Raw genomic sequence first — 12,071 nt, 5'->3', positions numbered from 1 at the left:
GTGTGTGTGTGTGTGTGTGTGTGTGTGTGTGTGTGTTTGTGTGTGTGCGTGCGCGCGTGCTTACGTGTCTGTGTGTGTCAGTGTTGTTCTTTTCCTCTTTACTCTGTCTGTGACATGTGGAAGATTTTTCTTCTTAATTTTGCAGAAGCTTTAAAAGAAAAAAGAAAAAAACTAGAGGAGTTAGGAAGATGTTCTGAGCTGGTCTGTACGTATTTCCGCCACTGCATCATATGCAAAACAGAACAAATCATATTATGACCAAAGCACATCTACATATGTATTTCTCTCTGAGTGAAAATGCTTTAGATGTTTTGGTCACTGCTGGATTTGTGAAGCAGCTGTATTTGAAGTGTTACATTCTGTGGACATGAGGCCAGAACTGAGGCTGTTTTCACACTTGGGTTTTTTTGCTGGTCCGAACTCAAGTGTGATTACTCCACCCTCCCCCCTGCCCCCGCTGGTCTCCTTTCACATTACATTTCTTGGGTGTGAACCCTGGTCCATTTATGTTATCAACACGTAAGGAATGCACAGCTTTTATTAACCAATGTCGCTAGGCAACGACACGAAAGGGAGGCAAATGTGAAGCCATACTGTATTTGTTTTCTTATTAATCTTTTTGCTAATGTGGTGTCACATTAACTCAAGAAAGGAACGGGCCTTTATTTGTGACAGGCTAGTATCCCTGTCTTTTTTAGTAGTGTATTTTGTAATATTGCAGCAGCTTAATGTTTAATTTCTCCTATAATGTTAATTTATCCTATCAGGATTTATGGATATTGGCTACCTACTATTCGCATATAGCCTTTACTGTACTGTATTTAAAGAATAAAAATATTAGGTCTACTACGGCAGTTTGTGTCAGATTGTAATGATATGGTGCTGGTAATAACCGCAAGCAAATAAAAAAGCAACAACATATGGTAATGTCCACGAGATATCCGACGGAAAAAAAGTCACACAAAACAATCAAACTTCGGTATCATATAGAAATGGTCCACTAATTCTCAAATAACAACATAGCCTACTGTGTCAAGGTAACAAACATTTTAAATTGAGAAAATAAAGGGCATGTCAGATATACCGTTAGGCTACTTGTAGGGAAAAGCAGGGAAATATCTGACAGGTTTAAAGGTAAATTTGTCCCTCTGTTTCCAACTCACTGGCCGACATTTCTCTACCGTACCTACGCCATCTAAAATCAGACATTCCAAGTACCGTTAAGACTGTTATATGAAATAACTTAGAAATAATGAAAATACGCATAGGAAATAGGATGGACAGAGTTTTGGCAGTGATGTCCCTGAATACTAATAATGGGCCATTAACACACACAGTCCTACAGCGACCACAATCCACGTGAGAACATGTTGGCATGGTATTTCTGTTACAAAATGAAACTAACTGCAACGGAGTGGTGAGCATAATTACCGTATGCCATTGTACTGATGTAAATAATGGTGTGGAAATATGACGATTTACCACCTGAGCTTTTTGGTAATTTATGGTTTTCTTTTCCTTTAATTTTCTTTCTTTTTTTTACGCGGCCTGTATTTGGAAGCGGCCTTAATTTGCCCAAACAGGCGGCACCCCTGGCTACAGCTTGAAACCCTGCCATTATTTGGTTTCTTTGAGAATTTACGGTACACGCATACCCTCAATGTGAGCGAACAGCGTGGCTGCATCAGTAGGGTTTACTTCCTGATTTTAGATCGGATGTCTCTCACATCAAATGCGAACCGCACTGGAGTTCAGGTGAAGCGTACCCGAGACCTCCGTTTAGTGGAGGACTCGGGTACGGTCCCTTGGTGCGCACCTGAGGTCGGAAAACAACTTTTCACATCAAAACGTACCGAAGTAGCAGCTCAGGCAGACTTGGGTCCGCACCAAATGCTCTTGCGTGTAAGCACCCTCAAGAAAACGAAAGTAAACGTTGCTCTGCTCCCAGCGCCATTTTCAACCGAATATAACTTCGAGTGAAATGAGATTTATTTTTTGCATTTTTGTGACGTATTGTGGTAAGTGTTTAAAAATTATTGTATTACATGTAGATGATTGTAATGATCTGCTTTGTTCCTACAAGAATGGTAACAGCATGTTCTACTGAATCGTTGCATATACGTCTAAGGTCAACCGATCAAAACTTCGGCCGACACGGAGCATATGAATATGGTTAGAATCGAACATACTTAATCACTTAAAATATCAAAGCCGATATTCATGAGAAAAAATATTGATACAGATGGTGTTGTGCCCATCTTGTTCACAAATCGGCCGTTGAAGCGATATTATTTGTGCTGGAGAAGATGCTATTTCTCGACCATTCATCGGGTAACGAGGAACAACACTTCGCATGCCCTAGTTGGATTATCTGATTCATTTGACGGATTTGTAGTTAGGAAGCAACATGCCAACCACAAAGAAATCTCTTGCAGTCAGAGGAACTATTCTTTGATGCTCTCCAGAGAGCAGCCTTTCACAGTCTTCTGTTTTATTAGGTTACTCACTCACTTTCAAACCCGCTTATCCTAATTGGAGTCACGAGGGTGCTGGAGCCTATCCCAGCGTTGATTGGGCGAAAGCTAGGGAAACACCCTGGATAGGTCGCCAGTCAATCGCAGGGCAGACGTACAGACAAACACACTCATACACACATGGGCAATTTAGTGTCTCCAATGAGTGAGTTTTTAAGTGAGTGAGTTTTTAAAATAGATAGGAGTGAATCTGAACATAAACAAACAAATCAACATGGCCACCACACACTGTACATTTGGTCTCCATACACACTCTTCTCTATGACTCTGTGTGTGTGTGTGTGTGTGTGTGTGTGTGTGTGTGTGTGTGTGTGTGTGTGAACAGGACCAAAACAGTCGCGCTGACTGAACAAGCCTCACTGGACATTGTGAGAATGGAGGAAACTAAAAGGATTGACTGTGGGGACAGAGAGGAGAAGAACACTGTCTGTAGAATGAGTCAGTCTGGACAGTGTGAGGAGGAGGATCCTGTTGACTACAGGACACAGAGACCAGGATCTCCAGTACCCAGCTGTGTGTCTATGAAGAGTGACAGATCCATGAATCACCCTAGAGACTTCAGCAGAGAACCAATCCCCTCTGTATCACAGTGAGTGACTGTACCTATACTGTATTAATTATATATATAATATAAACTAATATATTACACTGTCTATAATATATTCATAATGATAATGTCAGTGTGTATAAACACAGCTGAAGAGAGATCACACAGGTTACACTGGGATGTTTGGATATTTTCATTCAGATATTTTGAGTCAAACACAGCGAACTAAAACACAAACAAAATGCTGTTCATTTGTTGTGGTTCTTGGCTGTTATGAAACCAAACATTGATAATCATGTGAGAGTTTAAAGATAAAGTGACTGAATCAGCGTGTGACATGTCCTGTTGTTTGATGACCACTTCATTTAATCATATCAATGTTTGGTTTCAAACTAACCAAATTAAATTCTGTCTCAGTGATAAAACAGTGCCTCATCATCAAACACAACACAATTTCGTTAATGCGTCAGTTAAAAACAGGCCGATGTAACCAATACAGAACTAAACACAACACAGTTTAGTTTAAATATATCTGTTAAAAACAGACTAAAGTGATCAATAAAGAACTAAATACAACATAGTTTAGTTTAAATTTTATTATATAAACATATATCCATTATTAATAATCTAATTAGTTTCCTATATAAATGTTATACTGAATGATATTAGTTAGAAATGAAAACAGAGACATGTACATACAGTTTGCTTGTCCTGTTTAGTTTCCATTAGTGAAACTCCCCCATTCCCCTCTGTTCAATCAGCTCCACTCTCTGAATGATTAAACACTGTGTAGTGGGAATTCTTCACCAGCTGTCAATCATTATTGTTACACTTCATCACTATCACCCCAACTGTATATGATCCCTAAACTCAACTACAAGGCTGATGAGAAGGGTTCAGTCTGCCAGCCTTAATGGAGCCATATGTCTCCCAAAGAAAGTATCTTTCAAATATGGAAACTCAGGTCTGATCCAGGATCAGTCCAGGTGTGGCCTGCATCAGTAGAGATTTTTTCTTTCTTTTACTGAACCTCAATTTTTCTCTCTCTCCCTCTCTCTCTCTCTCTCTCTCTCTCTCTCTCTCTCTCTCTCTCTCTCTCTCTCTCTCTCTCTCTGCAGAGTGCAGATAGATGTAACGGAGGATCAGTCTGGCTGTTACCAAAATATCCAACACAACATATCCATTTCTGAGTCAGATGATGTCCTGCTGAGAATCACTGAGGGTCATAAAACCACCCTGAAAAATAAATATAAGTTCTTATATGAAGGTGTCACACCGAAAGGCAACCAAACCCTCCTCAACAGCATTTACACAGAGCTCTACATCACAGAGGGAGAGAGTGAAGGAGTGAATGACAAACACGAGATTCTACGGATTGAAACAGCATCCAGGAAATGGTTTTCTCAAGACAAACCAATCAGCTGCAATGACATCTTCAAACCCTTGACAACCAACAGAACTAAAGAGCACAAAAAAGCCTTGTCTAGTCAAGAATCTGGAAGGGACAGACAAAAACCAGAAATCAGAACTGTACTCACCAAGGGCATTGCTGGAATTGGAAAAACAGTCTCTGTGCAGAAGTTCATTCTGGACTGGGCAGAGGGAAGGATCGATCAGGACATTGATTTCATGTTGGTTCTTCCTTTAAGAGAACTGAACTTGGTTAAAGATGAACAGTTCAGTCTTCATGGACTCCTGCTAGAGTTTCACCCAGAACTGAAAGACTTGGATCCAAAGAAATATAATGATTTTAAAATGCTGTTCATCTTTGATGGTTTAGATGAGAGTCGACTTCAGCTGAGTTTTTCTGAGAGTCTAAATGATGTGACCAAAACATCATCAGTGAATATGCTGATATCAAACCTCATTCAAGGAAATCTTCTTCCCTTTGCACTCATCTGGATAACCTCCAGACCAGCAGCAGCCAATCAGATTCCTTCTCAGTTCATCAGTCATGTGACTGAAATCCAAGGATTCAGTGATTCACAGAAAGTGGAATACTTCAGAAAAAGAGTCAGTGATAAGAGTCAAGCCAGCAGAATCATCTCACACATCAAGTCATCAGTGAGTCTCCACATCATGTGTCACATCCCAGTGTTCTGTTGGATTTCAGCCACTGTGCTTCAGGAAATGCTGCATCAAGACAATGTAAAAGAGATCCCTAAAACTCTGACTGAAATGTACATTCACTTCCTGCTCATTCAGACTAAAATGAAGAAGCAGAAATATGAGCAGAAAATTGAGACAGACTCAAAGATTCTTCTGGAGTCAAGCAAGGAGATATTTCTGAAACTTGCAAAGCTGGCTTTTAATCAGTTGCTGAGAGGCAATATCATGTTTTATGAAGAGGATCTGAGAGAAAGTGGCATTGATGTGAGTGAGGCCACAGTGTGCTCTGGGATTTGTACTGAGATCTTTAAGGAGGAATCTGTGCTTCGTCAGAAGAAGGTCTACTGCTTTGTGCATCTGAGTGTTCAAGAGTTCTTTGCTGCTCTCTATGTGTTTTACTGCTATATAAACAAGAACATGGAGGCACTGGAGTACTTTCTACAAGAAGAGACCAGAGTGGAGCCAAGAAGTGTTCCCTTGGATGAATTGCTGAGGAAAGCTGTGGATAAATCTTTGGAGAGTAAGGATGGACATCTCGATCTGTTTGTCCGCTTCCTTCATGGCATCTCACTAGAGTCCAACCAGAAACTCCTACAAGGCCTGCTGACACACACACAGAACAACCAGGAGGGCATCAAGAAAATAAGCCGTTACATCAAAAAGTTAAATAAAGATGGTGTCCCACCTGAGAGATGGATCAATCTACTGCACTGCCTTACTGAAATGAATGATCACTCTCTCCATGAAGAAATTCAAGCTTTTGTCAAGTCTGGAAATTACAGATCTGAACTCTCACTTGCACACTGCACAGCACTGGCCTACATGTTTCTGATGTCAGAGGAGGTGCTGGATGAATTTGACCTGAAGAAATACAAGACATCAGATGAGGGTCATAGGAGACTGGTCCCAGCTGTGAGGTGCTGCAGAAAAGCTCAGTGAGTTTTCAGTTTTGCCTTTTTTCTAAAGACACCCACTCTTTTGTAAAAATTCCCTAGTCATATTTGTTATGTCTTTTTGGAGTACATATGATGTACTGAATTTCATAAGAATAGTTCATCTATACACCCAATTACAAAGGGACAATGATACTTTGATGAAAGTCTTTGATTAAAACTGATTCGATGAAACATATTCTGAATGATAAACAGTGATTGATCTGAAAGAAATATGACACATTGTTATTTATCTACTCATCAGAAGTGATGTTTTTAACACTGAATGAATAATATAGTATTGTATATACTTCAGATGCCTCCTGGAACATGCTCTGTTCACAGAGCAGCTACAAACAAATGTAATATTTCAATATTTGAATGTGGATGATGGTTGCAAGATCAAAATTTCAATAAAACGACAATAAAATGCCATGATAAAAATGTCACCAGAGTCTTGGCCTAGAAGTGATTTACAGGATCATTTTATTCTTTAAAAAGTCAGTGTTTTGTTTTCCTTCTCCCTGTGTAGACTCAGAGACAATAAACTCACTCAGCTGTCCTGTGAAACTATCGCCTCAGCTCTGAAGTCAGTGAATTGCCCCCTGAGGGAACTGGACCTGAGTAACACTGGTCTTCAGGATTCAGGAGTGACGATGCTCTGTGCTGCACTAAAGAATCCAAACTGTAAACTGGAAATACTGAGGTCAGTTATTCTGAATGGAGAAACTTTATCGTTTTCCCAGTCATTCTATTCATATGTTATTTTTTTCCCCAAACAAAATTAATGTTTGGACAATCTAGACAAAACCGATGCTTATATAGGTCACAGAGACATTTGAATCAGTGTGTGAATATTATCTTCTCTCTCTCTGATTGGATGCTGGGAGTGTGGGAGTGTAAGAATATGTCCACAGTGTTTCCAAGGACGTGAGTCTGTCCCTGTTTTTGATTTCTGTTTGTGTCTTTTCTCTCTGTGTGGTGGGAGAATGAGGAGATGGGAGACAGAGAGTCTAATGCAGGGGTGGCCAAACGTGTTTTAGCAGGCGTCTTGTGAAGATACCTGAGGGTATTTTTAAAATTTTACATGTGCATTCTAAATCAACAATTAAATGGTCTGTAATCAATAACATAGCAAGCCTTGTCTGCACATCTTCCTCTTAGTAAAATTCAAAATGCACTGTGCAGTTTTTAATGAATTACAAAACTATAAGCTAGCAATATATTTGAATATATTGTATTATATTCAAAATATTCGTTATGTAAAATCTTCAAAATAAAAATCAATCAAGTTTCATTCAAACCCATTAACATATAGTAGTAACTGTACGTGCCTACTATACTTAAACAAGTCTCTAAGAAATTTTATGTATTTATATTGCCTTCAGTTTTTAGCAAAGTTCATTCTTAGTCTTTAAGTCGTTAAGTCTTTCACAAACTCGCCCTCAGTAAAAGGTTTAGTATGCTTCACAATTAGCATCGCCACTTCATAGCGTTCCTTCCTTTGAATCGTTTGCCTGTGAGCTGTTGCCAAGCTTATTTCCAGTTCCTTCGTTAGTCCTTTCACAGCGGGACAGCTTCTGGTGCAGATTATGCTTACTTTTGTAATGTCTCTTCACATTGAATTCCTTCATAACAGCGACAGTCTCTTGTACAACGGAGAAGTATATGGCCACATTGAAGAAAAAAAATTTCAAGATTTTGACAACAAGGCCGTGATATTACCAGAATAAAGCCGTTATTGTACAAGAAAAAAAGTCGTAATATTACAAGCCCAGGTGAAAAAAGTACAAAAGTACACTGAGACATTTTGTTGGTTGCTGGTAATATATTTTTCTAAAAAATTGTGGTTTGTTTTCTCTCGAAGCTTTACAACTTTATTTTCATAATATTATGATTTTTTTCTCGTAAAAGTATGTCTTTACTGTCATAATATTACGACTTTTTTCTTGAAATATTATTACTACATTCTCATTGAATAACAAACTTATTCTCGTAATGTTATGACTTTTTTTTTTTTCTCTAAATTACGACTTTATTCTTGTAATGTTACGACCTTATGATTTAATCTTTAGTCTTATTCTCGAAATCTCAGAAGTTTCTTTACCTCAGTGTTCCCCTAATACTCCATTGTACTATTGGCAAATGAGACAGACGCAATTATTTCGGCTTTCAGTGAATAAGTACTCCATTTTCTATCTCTCTGTAAAGCAGTGGCCCTCACTATCAGCTTTGCGCATTTCGCCCACGGGCCGGACTTTTGTCACCCCTGCTCTAAGAGAACATTTACTAGCGTGAATGGATTTGTTGCATTTAGAATGGCCTAGATTTAATCATATAGACCAACATGTGTTCATGGAACATGTAGCCTATAACCTTTAGCCTCCGGCAGCATAGCAACGCTCACAGGTTAATCAACTTTGTCTTTTCGTTTGTATTTTGTCTGAGTTGTACCGCAAGATCTGTTGAAAGGAAAAGTCTTGCTAATCAAATGAAATGACATAAATATAGTTTAATTTTATTTTTATTTTTGTCAGTAAAGGCTCGTGTTTGTCGTGAAAATGAAAATGAAAATCTAATTTCATTTTTCATTTTGGCAGGATATGTGCGCACAGGTATTGAAAAAGAAATGACAAAATGAGGTTTGAACTTTCATTGTACCATTTTCTGGCAGAGATTACCTCATATACTGTTATAGGCATACATGTTATTGTCTTCTATGTTTGACTGAAGGGGATTGTTGCTGTACATTAATTCGAACTAAGTATCATTCTAATAATGTGATTCAAAGTCCAATCATTGAGTTAGAAATTAATTATTTGTTGAAATATTTTTACCTCAACATTTTTGACACATAGTTGTTTTGTATCATATAAGCAGAACCCAGTTTGTGAGGTTATTAATTCACTACAGTAGGGCTTTCTACAGGTCAGTGTGATCAGTTTGAACCGGTGAGAAAAACTATTAGATCTCTGCTCTTTTTGTTGTATTCATTATTGGGGTCAGTCCCTTATTAAATAAATTGAATTTAAGAAAGTTTATTAAGAACTTTGCAACAGGTTTCTTAGGTTACTTAAGCTGTTGTTGCTAAGCAACCTGACAGCCAATGGGAAACTGAGAGACTTGCGAACTGCTGGAGGATGAAGGGTGAATTTTCTGAGGTAAAATCTGAGAGAGACCGACATGCATTGAGTGTCTGTGAAATGTCGGATTCTCTGTATCTTTGTTCTTAACCTTCATGTACAAAGAAAGTTTCGTGTTCTTTTTAAATACCTGTGGAAACCTGCAAGTGGAATGTTTAATGTATTTATTCAGAAGTTTTTTTAATTGACCAGATATTCTTATTAGCATCTGAATGCCGTTATTTACACGCAATGTTAGCCTCACTCTCTCAGTGCAGCAGCGGCGGTCATAGAGGTCAAAAGTTTCTCTTCACTTTGATGGCAAATGACTAAACATTTAAGATAACTTTTTATTTAGCTACACTTTCTAAAGAGCAATGTTGACCTGATCAATGGTAAATGAAAATGCTTTTAATTTCATGCGTTAAACTTGAGCTTTTTCTCGTATAAATAACCATACTAGTCATCAAATTCACCAACTGTGCTTTTGATCTTTACATGACTAATGAGTTGGCCAGTAAACAGGGTGTCTGTCTCGCTTTAGTTCTGTGTGGAACATGGCTGGTCCTTTTAATATTTGACTGACATTTTTGTAAGTGTTGTGCTTTTTGATAGCTTATTTCCCATTTAAATTTTCCTTAATTTCTCCAGTTTACAGTTAATTATAACTTGAATTTGTCCAATGTCCAATGCCCAAAAATATCACATTGTGTGTTTTAGGAATTTAAGCAAATGTTTCACAACATTTCACACCTTTTTGTCTCTATAAATACAGTTAAATTCTTAAATGAGTAAATGCTTATGTTCTCTCTCTCTCTCTCTCTCTCTCTCTCTCTCTCTCTCTCCAGACTTGCTCTCTGTAAACTCACTGAACAGTCCTGTTCATCTATAGCTTCAGTTCTACAGTCAGTAAACTGTCCCCTGAGAGAACTGGACCTGAGTAACAATGACCTTCAGGATTCAGGAGTGAAGTCTCTCTGTGTGGGACTGAACAATCCGCACTGTAAACTGGAGATACTGAGGTCAGTATTAGTCAGAAACTGAAAATATTGAAATGAATTTAATCTTAACATAACAAATCAGACGAACACCTGATATTCTACACTTTTAAAAAGTTTCAATGAAACTCATGAAAAGCTGTAAAATCAGTGTCAGTGATGTGATTCCTGTCCCAGTCTTGTGTTTAAATGATGATTTTTCAGCAGTCACAGCCATAAAGATGAGCTTCTCTCCTGTGTAGTCTTGTGTTTGTATTGGCAGGTTATCCACTCTCAGGGCAGTTATACAGCCCCACTATTGAGTCTCTTATGTGGAAACTGAGATGAGACCTTAAGGGGTTTCCAGTAGCAGGAGACTATTGTACACCTGTCTGGCCATGAAGGCGTCTCCTCTCTCTGTATAGTCCTTCTCAAGATTTATTCCATTTTTTTTCCTTGTAACACCTGGGTTTTGGGGGGAGTTTTTTCTTGTGTGCTATGTGGATTAAGTCAGGGGGTGTCATCCTGTTTTGTTTGTTATAAACCTGTGGACATGTAAAGCCCTCTGAGACTGTAAACAGTGCTATTGGGCTTTAAATAAAATTAAAAAACTTTAAACTAAACATGTTATAATAGCAGACACTGATTATGTGACAGTGTTTATTGCAAGACAGGAAGATGTTGTGACTCTTAACAGGAGTTTGAAACGTCACTAGGATAAAACTTGCTGCTCTCTCTCTCTCTCTCTCTCTCTCTCTCTCTCTCTCTCTTTCTCTCTCTCTCTCTCTCTCTCTCTCTCTCTCTCTCCAGACTTACTCTCTGTAAACTCACTGAACAGTCCTGTGAAGCTGTAGCCTCAGTTCTACAGTCAGTAAACTGTCCCCTGAGAGAACTGGACCTGAGTAACAATGACCTTCAGGATTCAGGAGTGAAGTTTCTCTGTGTGGGACTGAAGAATCCACACTGTAAACTGGAGATACTGAGGTCAGTATTAGTCAGGAACTGAAAAATGGCAGGTTATCCACTCTCAGGGAAGTTATACAGCCCCACTATTGAGTCTCTTCTGTGGAAACTGAAACCAGGTTTATGTATAGTGCAGTTATTAAAGTACTGTTGTGTATGAGACATACTGATTATAAAAGTAGATGAATTTCCCCCAGTATCTTTATAGCTAATGTTAGTAACTGGTCTGTGAGTTTAGGTAATGTGATAGTTTAGCAAAGTCAACATTTATGGTAAAACTGAGTGGAACCTTCATAATGAATTAAACTTCACAAACCAGATGACAAGTTGATATTCTCTGTCTGTCTGTGAGTTTCTCTCTCTCTCTCTCTCTCTCTCTCTCTCTCTCTCTCTCTCTCTCTCTCTCTCTCTCTCTCTGTAGGTTGTCTGGTTGTTTAGTGACAGAGGAAGGTTGTTCTTTTCTGGCTTCAGCTCTGAGTTCAAACTCCTCACACCTGAGAGAACTGGATCTGAGCTACAGTCACCCAGGAGACTCAGGAGTGAAGCGTCTCTCCACACAGATGAATCAGCACTGTCGACTTAAGTCAGTACAATCTGTGTGTGTGTGCGTGTCTGTGTGTGTGCGCTTATGTGTGAAACTCATCCACCTTCTGTTGTGTTTTTGTAGTGTGGACCATGGAGGAGAATTCAGGATCAAACCAGGATTAAGAAAATGTGAGTACAAGCGCACTTACGTGCATGCACAAATACACACACGCGCGCGCACACACACCCACAGACACACACAAACACATACACACAAACACTTGTTTGAGTTTGGGTCACCCATGGGAAAGAGGCCATTTATCTCGGTTCCTAAAAAATACGAGTTCTTATTATCTATTCCA

At 38.8% G+C, this 12,071-nt stretch overlaps 1 protein-coding gene across 1 annotated transcript in view; it reads left to right on the top strand.

Annotated features, from left to right (window-relative positions):
* Positions 1-3,966: 3,966 nt before the first annotated feature.
* LOC115821721 (NACHT, LRR and PYD domains-containing protein 12-like) overlaps positions 3,967-12,071 on the top strand; it is a 67,746-nt gene continuing 59,641 nt past the window's right edge. The window contains exons 1-5 of the mRNA XM_030785524.1: positions 3,967-4,067; positions 4,200-6,125; positions 6,655-6,828; positions 10,093-10,266; positions 11,032-11,205. Of these exons, the coding sequence (XP_030641384.1) occupies positions 3,967-4,067; positions 4,200-6,125; positions 6,655-6,828; positions 10,093-10,266; positions 11,032-11,205 (2,549 nt within the window). The remainder of the gene's footprint in view (positions 4,068-4,199; positions 6,126-6,654; positions 6,829-10,092; positions 10,267-11,031; positions 11,206-12,071) is intronic.

The sequence above is a fragment of the Chanos chanos genome, chromosome 9 (genome assembly GCF_902362185.1).
Source record: "Chanos chanos chromosome 9, fChaCha1.1, whole genome shotgun sequence".
Taxonomy (NCBI): Eukaryota; Metazoa; Chordata; class Actinopteri; order Gonorynchiformes; family Chanidae; genus Chanos; species Chanos chanos.
This window is presented reverse-complemented; position numbering and strand designations above follow the sequence as displayed.